At 34.0% G+C, this 15304-nt stretch overlaps 1 protein-coding gene across 1 annotated transcript in view; it reads right to left on the minus strand.

Annotated features, from left to right (window-relative positions):
• The window catches only part of SYNE1 (spectrin repeat containing nuclear envelope protein 1), a 598518-nt gene that overhangs the window by 434112 nt on the left and 149102 nt on the right, over positions 1-15304 (minus strand). The window contains exons 5-7 of the mRNA XM_074187858.1: positions 10264-10347; positions 2614-2706; positions 1505-1683 (exon numbers count right to left, since the gene is read on the minus strand). Coding sequence (XP_074043959.1) covers positions 1505-1683; positions 2614-2706; positions 10264-10347 — 356 coding nt within the window. The remainder of the gene's footprint in view (positions 1-1504; positions 1684-2613; positions 2707-10263; positions 10348-15304) is intronic.

A 15304-nucleotide genomic window follows, 5' to 3' on the forward strand; every position in this document is an offset into this window, starting at 1 on the left:
CATAAGGCTTTTTAAAATTAGAAACCACCTCAGAGTGTTTATTGTAGAAATAGTTTTTATATTAATATGTACTTCAAAAAATGTTAGTTATCACAAAATCCAGAAAATTTAACTTCCAATGACAACACTTATTTTAAAATCAGATACATGAAATAAATACTCATATTTTTCATTTTTTTTCTTTTTTTAGGTTTTTGAAAGGTAATGGGGTTAAGTGGTTTGCCTAATGCCACACAGCTAGGTAATTATTAAGTGTCTGAGTCTGGAATTGAACTCCGGTCCTCATGACTCCAGGGCCGTTGCTCTATCCACTGAGATACTTACCTAGCCATCCCCACATTTTTTTTATAAAACTAATTTGAATTGAAACTTCATTGAAAACTTCTATGAATGAATCTCCTTAATATTCAAAATATTATAACATTACTAATCTAAAACCAGAAAGAAGTTTAGTTTCCATCTCAAATAACCCACTCATTTTTATAAATGAGGAAATTAAAGCCAAAGAAAGTTAAATTAGCTTGCTAAAATACATAAGTAGTAAGTACCAGAGGCAGGATTCTGATTTAAGTACCCATGATCTTTCCATTGAATCATGTTTCTCAAGTTCCAAGTAGAGTAGTATTTTATATAAGGAACAATTTTTTAAACCTTTAATTCACAGATATAGAGAAGATAAATTTTAAATGCCACAAAATAAGATGGAGAACAAGGCATTTTTCTTCTGAGGATCTAAACAAAACCATTCATTTCACCTGAGTCTGAAATATTCATACAATTGAACTAAATTTTTTTTTGATTTCCTTTCCTTTCCCCTTAAGTTATCAGAATGATTAATCAAACTCCTGATTTGGTTTGCACAATTTTGGTGTGATTATTTGTTATTTTTTTTTTCTAGAGTTCCAGGAGAACTCCAGTCTTTTCTTTTTTCAGGCATGCAGTCTTGCTATGCCTCCAAAACACAGATAATAATCATTGAATCTTCAGCCTCTAAAGCATAAAAATTGCCCTTACAAGGATTCCTGCCATCAAAGTAAAAAAAAATCATAGGAAGAAAGAAAAATCCTAGCCACTGAAAAAGATGTATGAAATATAAAAGAACTCAATTTTCCTTTCTGAACTTCAGATCATTTGCCTAAAAGGAAATGAAAATCCCAAAGAAGAATTAGACAGTTTTGAACCTATGAATTAATTCAGAAAAGAGTAATTGTAAAGACAAAAATATAAACTACAATGACTTAAAATAGAAGTCATAGTCCTTTCTTTCAATTAGGAAAAGCATACATTAAAATTAAAATCCCTTTAATGGTTCTTGTACAAGAAGAAGCAGGGGGAAACAGGTTTCTTTTTAAATATTCCCCCTTTTCAAAGCAAAGGAAAGTGAGCAATGGGAAAACCCATCAAACATTTCTTGAAACTTTTGCCTAAATAGAAAAAAAAGCACTCAGTGATTCATTCTGCTGCCCCTAGAATCAGAATCTAAATGGAGTCAGGAGGCACTTACTTTGCTGCTGTGTACTGCACCCACTTTAATAAGGCTTTCTTTGCATTCCCTTGGACTTTGGTTACCACCTTCCGTTTGTTTGGTGGGCTGGCAGTTTCTGAGCTGAGGACACTGTCCATAGATGATGTACTACTGGACAGAGATTGAAGCTGTGGAAGGTTGCTTGTCAACTCTTCAATCTGTTCATGAATGAACAAAAGAAGGAATATTGGCATTGTAGTTCTCTTTGGAAATTTTGCATTTGAGTGTTAAATGTGCTGTCAATAAGTTGTGAAAGAAATATAGTCAAATAGGATTTTAATTAAATGAATTATAATGCAAAACACACTCATCACAAACTAGTAATAATACATTATCTAAAATGGTGAAATATTATAAAAATATAGAATTTTAAAGCAGGATAATCAAATGGCAATCTACAGAAGTAAAGGGCTTTGTCATTCAGTTTTAAGATTAAAAATTATTGTTCAGATATTCAATTTATTATTTATGGTGTACATCACTCGTATTGCCTGTCTTTTGGAAATTTTAGTTTATAAATAAACATTAAAAACATTAATTCCTGGTTACTTTGCCTCAGATTTGCATACATACAAAATATTTAAGATCGGAATAAAGTAATTAAATTTCATATATCCGTTATTTTGTACTGAATGTTATTATTGGTACAGTGTTTATGGGGGGGAGGAAGAATTATTTCCTATCTTACACATCTATAATACCCCTAGTAATTAGTTAAAATTATAATCTACCTTGAAAATAGTTATTTTTTAAACGCCATCTTCTACTTGATATCTGACCACTCCCAGAATCCTCTTCCAATTCTCACTTTCTCTCTATAGAGTTACATTTTTTAGCCAGAAAAAATATTCATCTCGGCTTTCTCCCTTTCCCCTTTCCAATCATTAATTTGGGAGGACAGTTGGACTTAGGCAGAGGAATAAGCATTGGGAGGTGGCTAGAGTTGTCCTGGACATAGCAATGTTATCCTGCTATTCTAGATTATGTGTCTGCTAGCTTAGTTTTCAACTCACAGAAAGGAAAATGCAAAACTATTGCCTCAGTCTTTAATAATATAGTAAAATAGTAATGACTTTCTATCTTCATACCTGAAAATACAAAATAATGGTCCAAACCAAGCCAAGGACAATAGAAGGTCGACCATCAGCAATATCAGTGGAGTTTATGTTCACTAGTTTAATCTGTTTAAAAATAAAAAGTAATAGGATTACAAGTAATAGAAATTCACATTTTAATTATTGTATAATCATCTAGATCTTAGCAGGTAACAATGAAATTTAAACATGCCTGTGGAATAGTGTGTAAATGTGCATTGAACTCATAAGAAACATTCAAGTAGACAATTTTGGCTGGATTTTTAGTGACATTCATTAGGTGCATTACAAAAAGATATTTTAGTTTTTCAACATCAAGTATTCTTGAATACTTGCTTTACTTAATGGTGAAAAAAATGCAATATCATGCAAAGAATTACCAACAAAAGGTCAGATAGAGAAGATGTAACTCTTTTGCTTCAAATGCTGGCTGGAACCCAAGAACATAGCAAGTGTTTTAAAATGATGCACTTACTTTGGAGTTTGAAAATATCATGTAACTTAGATTCTTTTTTAACCTATAAGAAATCAGGAATTATAAGTTCTAAAAAATCTTGTACTAACCGGTGATCCTCTGTACATGGACTGACATGGAAAACAAAGGAAAAAGATGATATACATATTATAAAAAAGCAGTCAAAGGGAAAATTAACCAAATACTATAGAAAGGACTAATATGAATTGTAGAATTTTTATTTAGTTGATTTAAGGCATTAACTTAGAATGGACCTCACAAGAAAGCCAAGAAAAAATAAGGGAAATTATTTTACTCCAAAAATGATTTGAGCAGACCTCATAATTCATGTAGTCCAGGCCTAAGATTTTAAACTACAAATTTTATTTTAAAGGCATTTAGGATTTTAGTGGACTGCAAGCTTAATGAATAAGCAATGGGATGTGGCATGTAAAAATTTATGATAATCTAAGGTTATATTAAGAGGGAGCAAACATAACTTCCAGGAATGGAGAGGCAATAATCCTACTATTCTCTGCCTGTTAGGAATGAATGTGGAGTATCAACTTCATATCTGGATACCATGATGTTGATAAACTGCATAGCATCCAAAGGGAGTTAGCCAAGATGCTAAAAGACCTCAAATTCACAACACATAGGAGCTAGTTGAAAGAATTTGGTTATGTTGAGCCTAGGAAAAGAAAGACAACTGGGCAAGCTTTCTTTAAATATGTGGAAAGTTGCCATTTGGAGGAAAGATTAGACTTGCTTTGTTTGGAACCAGAGGGCAGAACCAGGAGCAGTGAGGAAGTTGCAAAGAAGCCAACTTGGGCTTGATGTCAACAAAACTTCCCTATAATATGAGCTGCCCCAAACTGGAAAAGGCTGCCTGCAAAGGATGTGACTGCTCCTTCATTCTTGAAGCAGAAGCTGGATGACCACTTGTCAGGTATGCTGTGGTGAGGATTTCTTTTCCATGTGGGTAGGAATGGAACCCTTCCAACTCAAATTATATGATTCTGTGATGTTGAAGTCATTCCACCCCATAGCCATCTATTTTTATTTGTGAAACTCTCTACAGCTTGAAATTTCTCAATCTTCCTTGGCCATCTATTTGCATACTTTATGATCCTAGGGATTAAAAAATCTTCCCTTCTATCTACCTAAAATCCCTTTATTTTAATTTAAGCCTTCTTTCTCTGACTCTGGTTTTAAACAATCAAAATATTTATTGAACATATAGACTAAATGATTAGTAAAATATTATAAACTTTCTCATAAATATACATATATATAAATAAATACATTTAAATATTAGAAACATTGAAATGAAGATTTTTATCAATTGGATTTTTTTTAGTGAGAAGAGTGCTGTGCTAGGTCAGCAATGTCACTTTCTTCTCCAGAGCCATCTGGGTCCAATGCCCAGATATGGATCTTTCCCAAACCCTTTTAGTTCTAGTACTTCTGTCAATTATTTCCCCTTGTTCTGTATATAACTTGTCTGTTTTCATCTGCAACTGAAGATGGTCTTGGATGAAAGGCAGTCAGGGTTAAATGAAGTACCCAAGGTCACACAGCTAATAAATGTTATTGTCTGAGGTTGGATTCAAACTCCTGTCATCCTGATTCCAAGACCAGTGCTTTATCCACCCTGTCACCTAGCTGCCCCAAATGTTTAGAAACAGGAATTGTTTGCCATTTATCTTCTAGGTGTAAGTTTATTGAGGTTATTAAGGATGGCTTTTTTTTTACCTTATAGGTACTTACTGGAGTGCAAGAAATAGAGCAAATACTGAATCCTTTGAATGAATTCTAAATCAACAGTCCTGATGGCTTTCAACCATTCCTCACAGAAAGAACCTTCAATTATTTTAATCATTTATATTATCCTCATACTCATTCTCCAACTTCTCTCTTCACATCTTTTTTAATTGGCACTAACACTTCACTAAATTCTTTGATTAATGCAGAAGACAGGAATATTTATTTCTTGTCCTTTTATACTATCTTCCTCATGAATAGTTTTCAGCATCAAGTTGATTTTGTTCAATGCAATCTTATGTCCTACATTTGAATTACATTAAGAGCTCATAATCTGCCTATAGTCACTTATATGTGATCTTTTCCCAGTATACTTCTGCCAACTAAGCAAGGATATAATGTTAAATTGAATGCTTACTTTTAAAGGACAACGTTTGCTAATATTTAGTTCATGACAAGTTTCCCCACCCTTTATTCTCTCCCTATTTTAATTCTCAAGATGTACAAGACAATTCTCTTCCTCAGGTCAAGAGAGAGTGTGAGGGCAAGAGTTGGAGCTAATTAACCCACACACCAAGCAGTAGCTGAAGTTTGTGAATGAGTCAGTCAGTATAAGGCTTACTGACTTCAGGGTTTATCTGTTATATCCAATTTACTACAGAACTAGGTATTAGTGTTGGAAATAGAATTTTAGAGATCTATAAGCGCTGGTTAGATATGAAGAAAGGGGATATTTGGTAGGAAGAGAAGTGAATTGTTATAGATATCTATTTCTGTTTTGTGAAAGCTGTATGCTTAGTCATATTTGCCCCATCTATCCATTTAATTGTCCAATCTTGCCTTTTCTACTATAACATCTCCTGTTTCATCCCCTTCTCTCATCTCCTGTAAGTTACAATCTTAGTTCAAATTCTCATAACTTTTCACCTGGACTGTTGCAATAACTTTCTGAATAGACTTCCTGCTTCAGGTTTCTCCCCATTTCAAATCATCCTCTCCACATGAATACTACAGTAATTTTCCTGAAACATAGCTCTGAATGTCACTCAGTCTATTCAATAAACTCTAATGGATCCCTATCGCCTTTAGAATCAACTGTAAATTCCTGTTTGTCTTTTAAAACCCTTTCACAACCTGATGCCAACCAAACTTTTACTAATGTTTTTATTGCACTATTTAGACATCTCACCTGGATGTACTATAGCCATCTTAAACTCAACAAGTCCAAGTCTAAATTCATTAGCTTTTCCCTTGAATCCCCTTCTCATCCTCCAAGCATTCTTATTACTGCATTATTTTCCTTCCAGTGCCCTGGTCTATGTATCATCTTCATCTCCTCATTGTCTCAAATCTTTTTTGTTGTCAATATTTATCTCTTTTGCATATATTATCTTTAATATTCACCACCCTCTCTCCTCTGATTCTGACATCAACTTTGCAAGCCTTTATCACCTCATGTTTAGATTTTTTTCAACAGCCTGCTAGTGGTACTGCCTGCCTCAAATGTCCAAATTCCTGTCTGTCCTCCATTCAATTGCTGGTGATTATCCAAAAGAGAAGCTCCAGTCACAACATTTCCCCTACTCAGTAAAATCCAAAAAAACCTCTCATCTTCAGGATCAAATATAAAATCCTTTATTTGTTACTCAAAGCTTCATAACTTAGCTTCCACTTACTTTTCCCATTTTTTTTTATAAATTTTTCCCTAACACATACCACAAAGTCTCAAACAAGGCTCTCCATCTCACCACTCCAGTCATTTTTTCTGGTTGTCCCTAATGACTGGAATGTTCTCCCTCCTTATCTCTGTTTTTTGACTCGCTTTTCTTCTTCTATGTCCCAAGTAAAATTCCATCTTCTTAAGGAAGTCTTCCCAAAACCCTTTCAGTTCTAGTACTTCTGTCAATTATTTCCCCTTGTTCTGTATATAACTTGTCTGTTTTCATTTGCTTGTTGTCTCCCTTATTAGATTGTGACTTCCTTAAGAGCAGGGACTATTCCTTGACTTTTCTTTTTGTATAGTCAAGTTTAGCATAGTGTCTGACAAAATGCTAATTTTCTGATGGACTGACATTTATTCAATCTATGAATTCAGCTAGAATTTCCAGATTTTGGAAACTATAATTGTAAATTTTGATCCAATTAATTATTATTATTATTGTTATTATTATTATTATTTTAGCTTTTGCAAAGCAATGGGGTTAAGTGGCTGGCCCAAGACCGCACAGCTAGGTAATTATTACATGTCTGAGGCCAGATTTGAACTCAGGTACTCCTGACCCCAGGGACAGTGCTCTATCCACTATGCCACCTAACTGCAATTAAATTATTACTGGGGGGAATTAATTATTAATATGATTGAGAGGAACACAATTCCACTAAAATTATTCTACTCTTATGAAATATAAGAATTTTCCAACAGTAGGCCAGTCTCCATTCCCCAACCTCAAAGATGTCCTTTAAGAAGAGGTACTTAATTAAAAATAGTTCATTTGGATTTCTCCATGTGATCCACCCATTGCCAGATACAAAGAAGGTGGTGAAGGTGAAGTATTTAATCTATTAATATGGTAGATATACAAGCCCATTGCATTAGAGAGGATCTAAGAAGACTATGAATGGAAAAATAGAGCATTTTCTTTACTTTAGAGTTTTATCTTTTACTCAAAGACTAGAATAAAATGGCTATTTGTGGAAGCTGGAGATATAAGGGGAAAGAGTGATGGACTTGGGGGTTTTTTGTTCTTGTTGTTGTTGTTGCTGTTGAGTCATTCCAGTCATGTCTGACATTTTGTGACTCCATCTGGGGTTTTCTTCCCTAAGAAAAATGGAGTGATTTGCTATTTCCTTCATCTTATTTACAAATAAGGAAACTGAGGCAAACCAGGTTAAATGACTGATCTGGGAATATAGCTAGTATGTGTAAGCTGCATTTGAACTCATGAAGATGAAATTTCTTTATCCCAACCCTGAGCTCAAAAGGCTGTGCCAAATGACCTGAATTCAAATCTGTCCTCAGGCATTTCCTACTAGGTGACTTCCAGTTGTGCTGGGCAATAGTCTCTAAGCCTTAGAGTATTTCATTTTCAAAATGAGAATAAGAATAGCAAATATGTTCAAGGGGTTTGTGAAGATCAAATGAGATAATATGTACATTGTGAACTTTGAGGTATTATATAAATGCAAACTATTATTATGTGTGAAATAAATTTTTTGAGACTATGAAAAGGAAATATACAGACATAGAGCTCTTTTTGAGCAGACAAGTAAACAACAGAGTGGGAGATATCAAGGAATGAAAAGGAGACACAGAGTTTGCCCTAATGGAGGCTATAGAATGTAATACTCTCATCATTTCTCAGACCACATGCAATACAAATGGAAGATTAAATGAATTTTAGAATCAAATATTTAATCCTAAAATATACTTCTAAGTACATAAGTAAATAGAAAAAAATCTATCAAAAATAGAGGAAGATCAGGGATTTAAGAAAGATATAAGGAAGAAAATTAAGCAGTTTTTAGGAAAAATGGATGAAGAAAAGCCCCTATATAGAAATATTTTCTCTCCCTACTGTTTAATATTCAGTAAAATTATAAAAAACAAGATATGTAAGAAAGAAACTATATGAAGGATAAAATATAAAAACAAATAGATTTTTTTCCTTTGAATTTAGAACAGCTAAGGCACTTTGGGAGATAAGAAGGTAGAAAAAAGTAGTGTGAAACTGGTACCAGCAGAGGCCCCAAATACAATACATCATATCTGGTGGTAAATTGCAAAAACAAAACCAAAACATCCTTATGCCTCCAGAATTAATGAAGACCTTGACCTATATTCCAATGAAAAAATAAGAAAATAAGATTTCCTTTTATTCCTAGGGGTTGTTTTGTGAAAATGTTCATTAGAAAAAATGATTTTTCTGGCAGCAGAGAGAATATTTCTCAAGGAATCATGCAGTTAATAACTCTCATAAGTAAGTACTATTAAAAATTCATATCATCAATAATTTGATAGAATAATTAATGATAAAATCTTAATACTTAACCTTCTCACATAACAGTTATTATTATTATGAAATGTGGAGCTAGAAAAGTCCTTAAAAATGACACTTTAACTCTCTTTCAGTATATGAATAAGGAAACTGAGGCCCAGAGATATTAATTAATCAACTAGATCAGGATGACATAGATGACTAAGCGGCAGAGCTAGTATTCAAAGTTAGCTATTCTGACTCCTAATTCTATTATACAAAGACTCAGAATATTTTTATTATAGCATCACATGGTTTATTTGGCTTAAAGATAATAGAGAAGCCATCATATTTTAAAGGTCCAAATCAACATTGACCCCATTAGCAGACAAAAGATCCAGGGATGATGCCTGAATTGGTGAGGTGGTTTCAGAATGTATGGAAGTGGGAGAGCACTGACCAATATTGCACAAGAAAAAATATTTTCTTTCTATGTAGTCTGTCAAGCAGAGTTTGAGAATGCCAAGTGAATCAAAGAATAGCCAAATCACTTCAGCAGCCATTTAAATCAATGCATGCATTAGAAAGAATTCCCACTATAATATACCCAATAAGTGGTCATGCTGCCTTTGTTTAAAAACTTTCAAGAGAAGAAATCCATCATCTTTAAAGACATTCTCTTCCTCTCTAATAGTAAATTTTTCTTGATATCAAGCCCCATATATTTCATCCACTGATTCTGGTTAAGTCCTTTTTTGGCAAACAGAAAAATTCTTACTAGTCCTATTTGAGGTAGCTACTACATTCCCTTCCCCATCCCAACCCTTCTTAAATCAAGGCTAAGCATGCCCAGCTACTTTAAACAATCTTCATATAAATATCATATGAATGGAGACCAATTCACTAGTATTGTAGTAAGTACCAGTAACTTTTTTTTATTTTTATTTTAATGCAATAGGGTTGAGTGACTTGTCCAAGGTCACACAGCTAGGTAATTATTAAATATCTTAGGTTGGATTTGAACTCAAGTCCTTCTGACTCCAGGGCCAGTAGTCTATCCACTGCACCAATTAGCTGCCCTGTACCAGTAATTTTTGAAGTTACCAGATGCTATACAACTACTTTTTGTATATTTGCTTAGCAGCAGAGGGGAAAAGAAACCTCTAAGTATTTCAGTTGGCTCCCAATTTGGGAAAACTAAAAAGATTAACTGATGGTTCTATCATAAGCTCTGTATCTGTCATCACCATTATTTATTATCGTTATTTCATTATTTGACTTATATAAAGGTTTCCATTTCTAATATAGTGTTTTCCATTTCTAATAATTTCAATAGTCAAATGATTATAAATTGGATCTTTTCATTCCAAAGATTCCAATGATACTCAAAAAAAATAGTTAAAAAAACAAACAACCAAACACAAATGATTTCTTTCCCCATTACCTACTTACCCTCCTTCCTTCAAGAAACTTAAGGGCTGTACCAATATTAGCTACTGAATGAATTCTTTTCATGTGGCGTCCTTGTTCACATGGCTGGAAAAGAATATAAAGCAAAAAAATTATAATCTATCATTATTTCCTGCTTGATTCTCTTTTTTGAATTTATAATGCCCTTATACATATAAACAAAGTCCACAAATATGTATTATCCAGAAAAATGAGTTCTGTTGTTGTTCAGTCATTTAAGCTGTGTCTGACTCTTAGTGACCCTATTTGGGATTTTTTTTTTGGCAGAGATAATGGCATGGTTTGCCATTTCCTTCTCCAGTTCACTTTACAGTTGAGCAATTGGGCCAAACAGGGTTGTGACTTGCTCAGGGTCATATAGCTAGTAAATGTCTGAGGTCAGATTACGAAATCAGGACAATGAATCTTCCTGACTCAGTTCCAGCACTCCATTCACTGGGTCTCCTTGCTGCCACAGAATGCTTACCTAAAATAAATTCTTTGGCCATACAAATGTCTAAGTATCATTGCAAGCAAGATAAGCATCAAAACATACCTGGAAGTCAGTCATATAGAAATACAGCTAAAGTTAGAGTCCAGAAAAACTGGTTTCAAATGGTGCCTCTGACATTAGTTTTGTGGCTCTAAGCAAGCCACTAAACCACCCTGATACTCAGTTTTCTTATCTATACAATGATGAGGTTGACTTAAATGACCTATAAGATCCATTCTATTTCTCTGCGTATGATTTCTATGATCCTAAAATGTGCTACATAGCTCTAGGAGACTAAGCTCAAGTCCAAGCTCTGATCTTATTTGACTTCTCTAAAAGTTTCATATTTTTCCAATCTAGCTTGAGGATAATATTTGTAACACCTGCCTCCCGGGGCTATTATGTGGAAAACATTATTTAAGGGTTATTGCTTTTATTATATAATATGACATCAATCATTCAGTACTAAGGGATAGGAGTAAAGGATTACAGATTTGTAGTTGGAAGGGTTCTTAGAGACCAGCTAGCCTCACTTAATCAAACCATCTTATTTTAATAATGAAGAAACTGATTCTCAGTTAAGTTAGCTGATTAGCCCAGGGATATATAGCTGGAAAGTTTGTGATATAGGATTTAAACCTAGATTGTACAAGTTTTAAGTCCAATTCTCTATCTATTATACTGTGCTGATTCCCTATTGACATCCTAATATAAACATCATTTGAATACCTTGTTAATTAGGTTCTAGCTCAATGCATCATTAATTTAAAGGTGAAATAGAAAGAATTCTGCAAATTTCTCTATTGTTATAAAACTTTTAAAATTATGCTAGAAACAAATTCTAATTGTGTGACCCTGCAAAATGATCAGGGTAGTTAGATTCAATGGTCTCTAAGATATCATCTGTCTCTAAATTGATGATTCTATAATAAGATCTGTATTTTTAGTAGAGATTTTAGTAAACAGTGTGACCACGTCCCACAAGTTTTTTTTTTTTTTAAGTTTTTGCAAGGCAAACAGGGTTAAGTGGCTTGCCCAGGGCCATACAGCTAGGTAATTATTAAGTGTCTGAGACCAGATTTGAACCCAGCTACTCCTGACTCCAGGGCCAGTGCTTTATCCACTACGCCACGTAGCCGCTCTGCCACAAGTTATTAACAAATGTTTTTTTTTTCCCCATTATAAGTTAACTTTTCCCAGAAGCAAGGAGATTGATCAGATAATATGATATTATTACTTCATTGAACAAATGACCCTATCCTGTCTCTTAAAGGAATAAAGGAGCTTTTATTGACCATTTCCTTTGTGTCAGTCACTATATCAAATGCTGGAGCTATAAATGCAATAAAAAGACATTCTTTAACACTAAAACACATTATAATGAAGAAATAACACATTTAGTAGGAAGTCATAGCCAAAGAGTATGTTTTGGTTTAGGAAATTACAGATAGTGAATCAAATATTAGGGCAATCCATTCTGCTTCAGTACTGGTAAGGAAGACACAGAAATAGGGTAGGGTGTAGAGGTGAAGATGAGAACCAATTATCCAAGGTAGCCAAGAGTTGAGTGATTTAGCATCTCCAAAGCATGGTCTCCTGGGTCTAGTTTAGAGGGTAGAGTAGCAGCTGTTGCAGTAGCAAGACAGAAAAATAAACAGGATAAAAATGAGAATATAGAATCTTAGGAATATATTTCTATTAATAGGAAACATCCATTTGCATGGTGTTTGAAGGTTTGCAAAAGTGCTTTACATATAGTATTTCATTTGATCTGTCTAAGAACTCTGAGAGGCAGATATTTCTATTATGATTATTTTGCAAATGAGGAAACTGAGGATATGAAGGTATAGATTGTCCTGAATCATAGAGCTTGAGCATATCTGAGTCAGAATTCAAACTCAGGTCTACCATGCTACCGGTCAGTCACTCTATCCACAGCACCACTTTTTCAATTAGAGTTTAATTAATGAGCCTTCAGAATTTAGAAGCCCTAAGGAGTTTGAGAAAATGAAAAAAAGGTCATTTGCATCAGATAGTAGTGGGAGGCAAGGAAGAGATAAGGAGATGAAGGAGGAGGGTTAGCCCACTATTCAAACAGGACTTCTTAATGTTCTTCACACTCTCTCCCCAAGGTTATCTTTGCTCTGGTTGGAATTACAACCCTTCCTCACTTTGGAATACCTTATTTCCCTCAAGGATCAGATCAAGCATGAACTTCTATGTGAAACTTTCCTGATTCTCTTTCTACCACCACTCTAAGGGAACTCATAGTACCTTCCAATATCAAAATTATCTTGTATTTGTTTCTAATTTATTCATAAACATGCATTTACAAATTATCTTTCCTAATACAATGTAATCTCCTTGAAGACAAGATCTGTATCATTTTGGGTTTTGTATCTTCAGGGGCCCAGGGAAAGAAATTTAGCATTTAAGATTTCTTTTAGCCACCTATGTAAATGAATTCATCTTTTTTTTTTTTAATTACCAAATGATTTTCAATTCTAATAATTGGGCTTTTTGGATAACAGTGTGAACAACTATCTGTATCTCTTAGTTATTAGGAATACATATATTTATATATGATTGACCTTTATTCTCAAAGAGAACCAAAATGACACAACTACATTAGAGTCAAGTTACAGTGTTTCCAACTATGGCTGATCAGACCAATCTGAGTTTGGAATGCTCTAACATAGATCAGGCACAAATAATCCATATGAACATTTGAGGTAGATTCTTGTGTTTCTTTTGAGTTACTTCAATTCTGCTTTGTTCATAGAACACAGCAAGCATCTTTTCTAATAAGAGCATGCCATGCTGAGTGGTCCTATGCCAGTGTCACCCAGGTCATTCAATCAAACCCAAAGTTCTTAAAAGAGACCTGAGAATATCCTGGTATTGATTTTTCTGACCATCATGTGAGCACTTGCTCTGTGTGAGTTCCATAAAATATTTAGGCAATCTATTTTATTTTAGGCAAGTGTATGTTTGTCATTCAAGCAATGTGACAAGTCAATTGATGCTGTTTTCTCTGTAGCAGAATTTAAATGTTTGGAAGTTTAGTTTGAGAAAGTACCTCAGGATCTGTCTGGTATTTTATCCTCTTCAGGTGATCTTCAGAAACTTCCTATGACAATTCAAATGGAAGCCATTCAGTTTCCTGTCATGGCATTGGAAGTTGTCCAGTTTTCATGAAAGTACAACAATGAGGTCAGCACAGTGGCTCTGTAGACTTTCCATTTGGTAGTCAGTCTAATATCTCTTCTCTCCCATACTTTTCTTTGGAGCCTCCCAAATTCGGGCAATGCGTGTGTCAATGTCATTATAAATGTATACCTCTCTAGAAAATATACTGTCAAAGTAACTGCAACTGCAACTGCAACTGGTCAGAGGAAAATGATGCAATATGATCTATGATGCAATTACTAATCTATTCATAGCTGGTAATCATTTGTGACTCATTTATGAAAAGAAAAAGAGAACAGCACTCTTACCAGTCACTATCCCCAAGAGAAGAATTCACATTGCAAAGGAATATCTGATGGAGTCAGGAGGTGATCTAGGATAAGATAGACTATAACTAACCTGAGGGATCTGACACTTCTCCAGAATAAGATGGTTGGGAGTTTGCACAGCTGATAAAGGAGAAAGTAGGGGAATGGTGAGGGTTAAGAGCAGTATGATTGTGTAACTGTGGCTAGACAAGAATCACAATTGAGGGAATGTGGGGATGACACCTGTCTTCTCAAAATCTAACTGGCTAATCACACTTCATGGGTTTAGGGTGGGCAATCCCAACTGGATAACAAAACTCTAGTTCATCACTTCTCTGCCAAATAGTGGAAAGCATATTTCTTTAGTTCCGTGGATTAACAATTAGTAATTGTATTGAACAGAATTCTTGTATTTTAAAGTTGTTTCATTTAGAGAATTGTAGTCATATAAATTATTCTAGCTCTGCTCATTTCACTTTGCATTGATTCATACAAATCTGTTTTTTCTAAAATAATCTCTATTGTTTTTATAATATTCCATTATATTAATATATCCTCATTTGAAAAGTCATTTCCTAATCAATTAAAGAGAATTTTCTCACTAGAAGATTCCCTATTCAATGAAACTACAAGTCTAGTACAACAAATTAATGAAAATTAATAACGTTCTTTAGCAATTCCAAAATCTAAAATCAAACCTACTTATCCTATGTTCATTTACAAGTGAGAATAGATAATTTATCATTCTAGTGGGAGAAAAAAAGGTTTCTTAGACTAGTAAATGCAAAAGTAAATTAGATTTCTTTAAGTGCTGAGAAACTCTGTTAAAACAATAATAAAATGAAAATTTTTTTTAAAAACTAGCAGATAAATCCACAAATAATGAATTTACAGTGAATTATTAAAAGGAACTAGGATATTGGCAGGTATATACTATTACATCACAACTGAGCTCAAGGACCAAAATGCCTTTAAATAATATATCCCGTGGTGTTGCTGTCAGATACAGAACATTGGAGTGGATGGACAGTGGGGCTGACCCAGAGTAGTGATT

This window comes from Macrotis lagotis, chromosome 5 (assembly GCF_037893015.1).
Source record: "Macrotis lagotis isolate mMagLag1 chromosome 5, bilby.v1.9.chrom.fasta, whole genome shotgun sequence".
Lineage (NCBI taxonomy): Eukaryota > Metazoa > Chordata > Mammalia > Peramelemorphia > Peramelidae > Macrotis > Macrotis lagotis.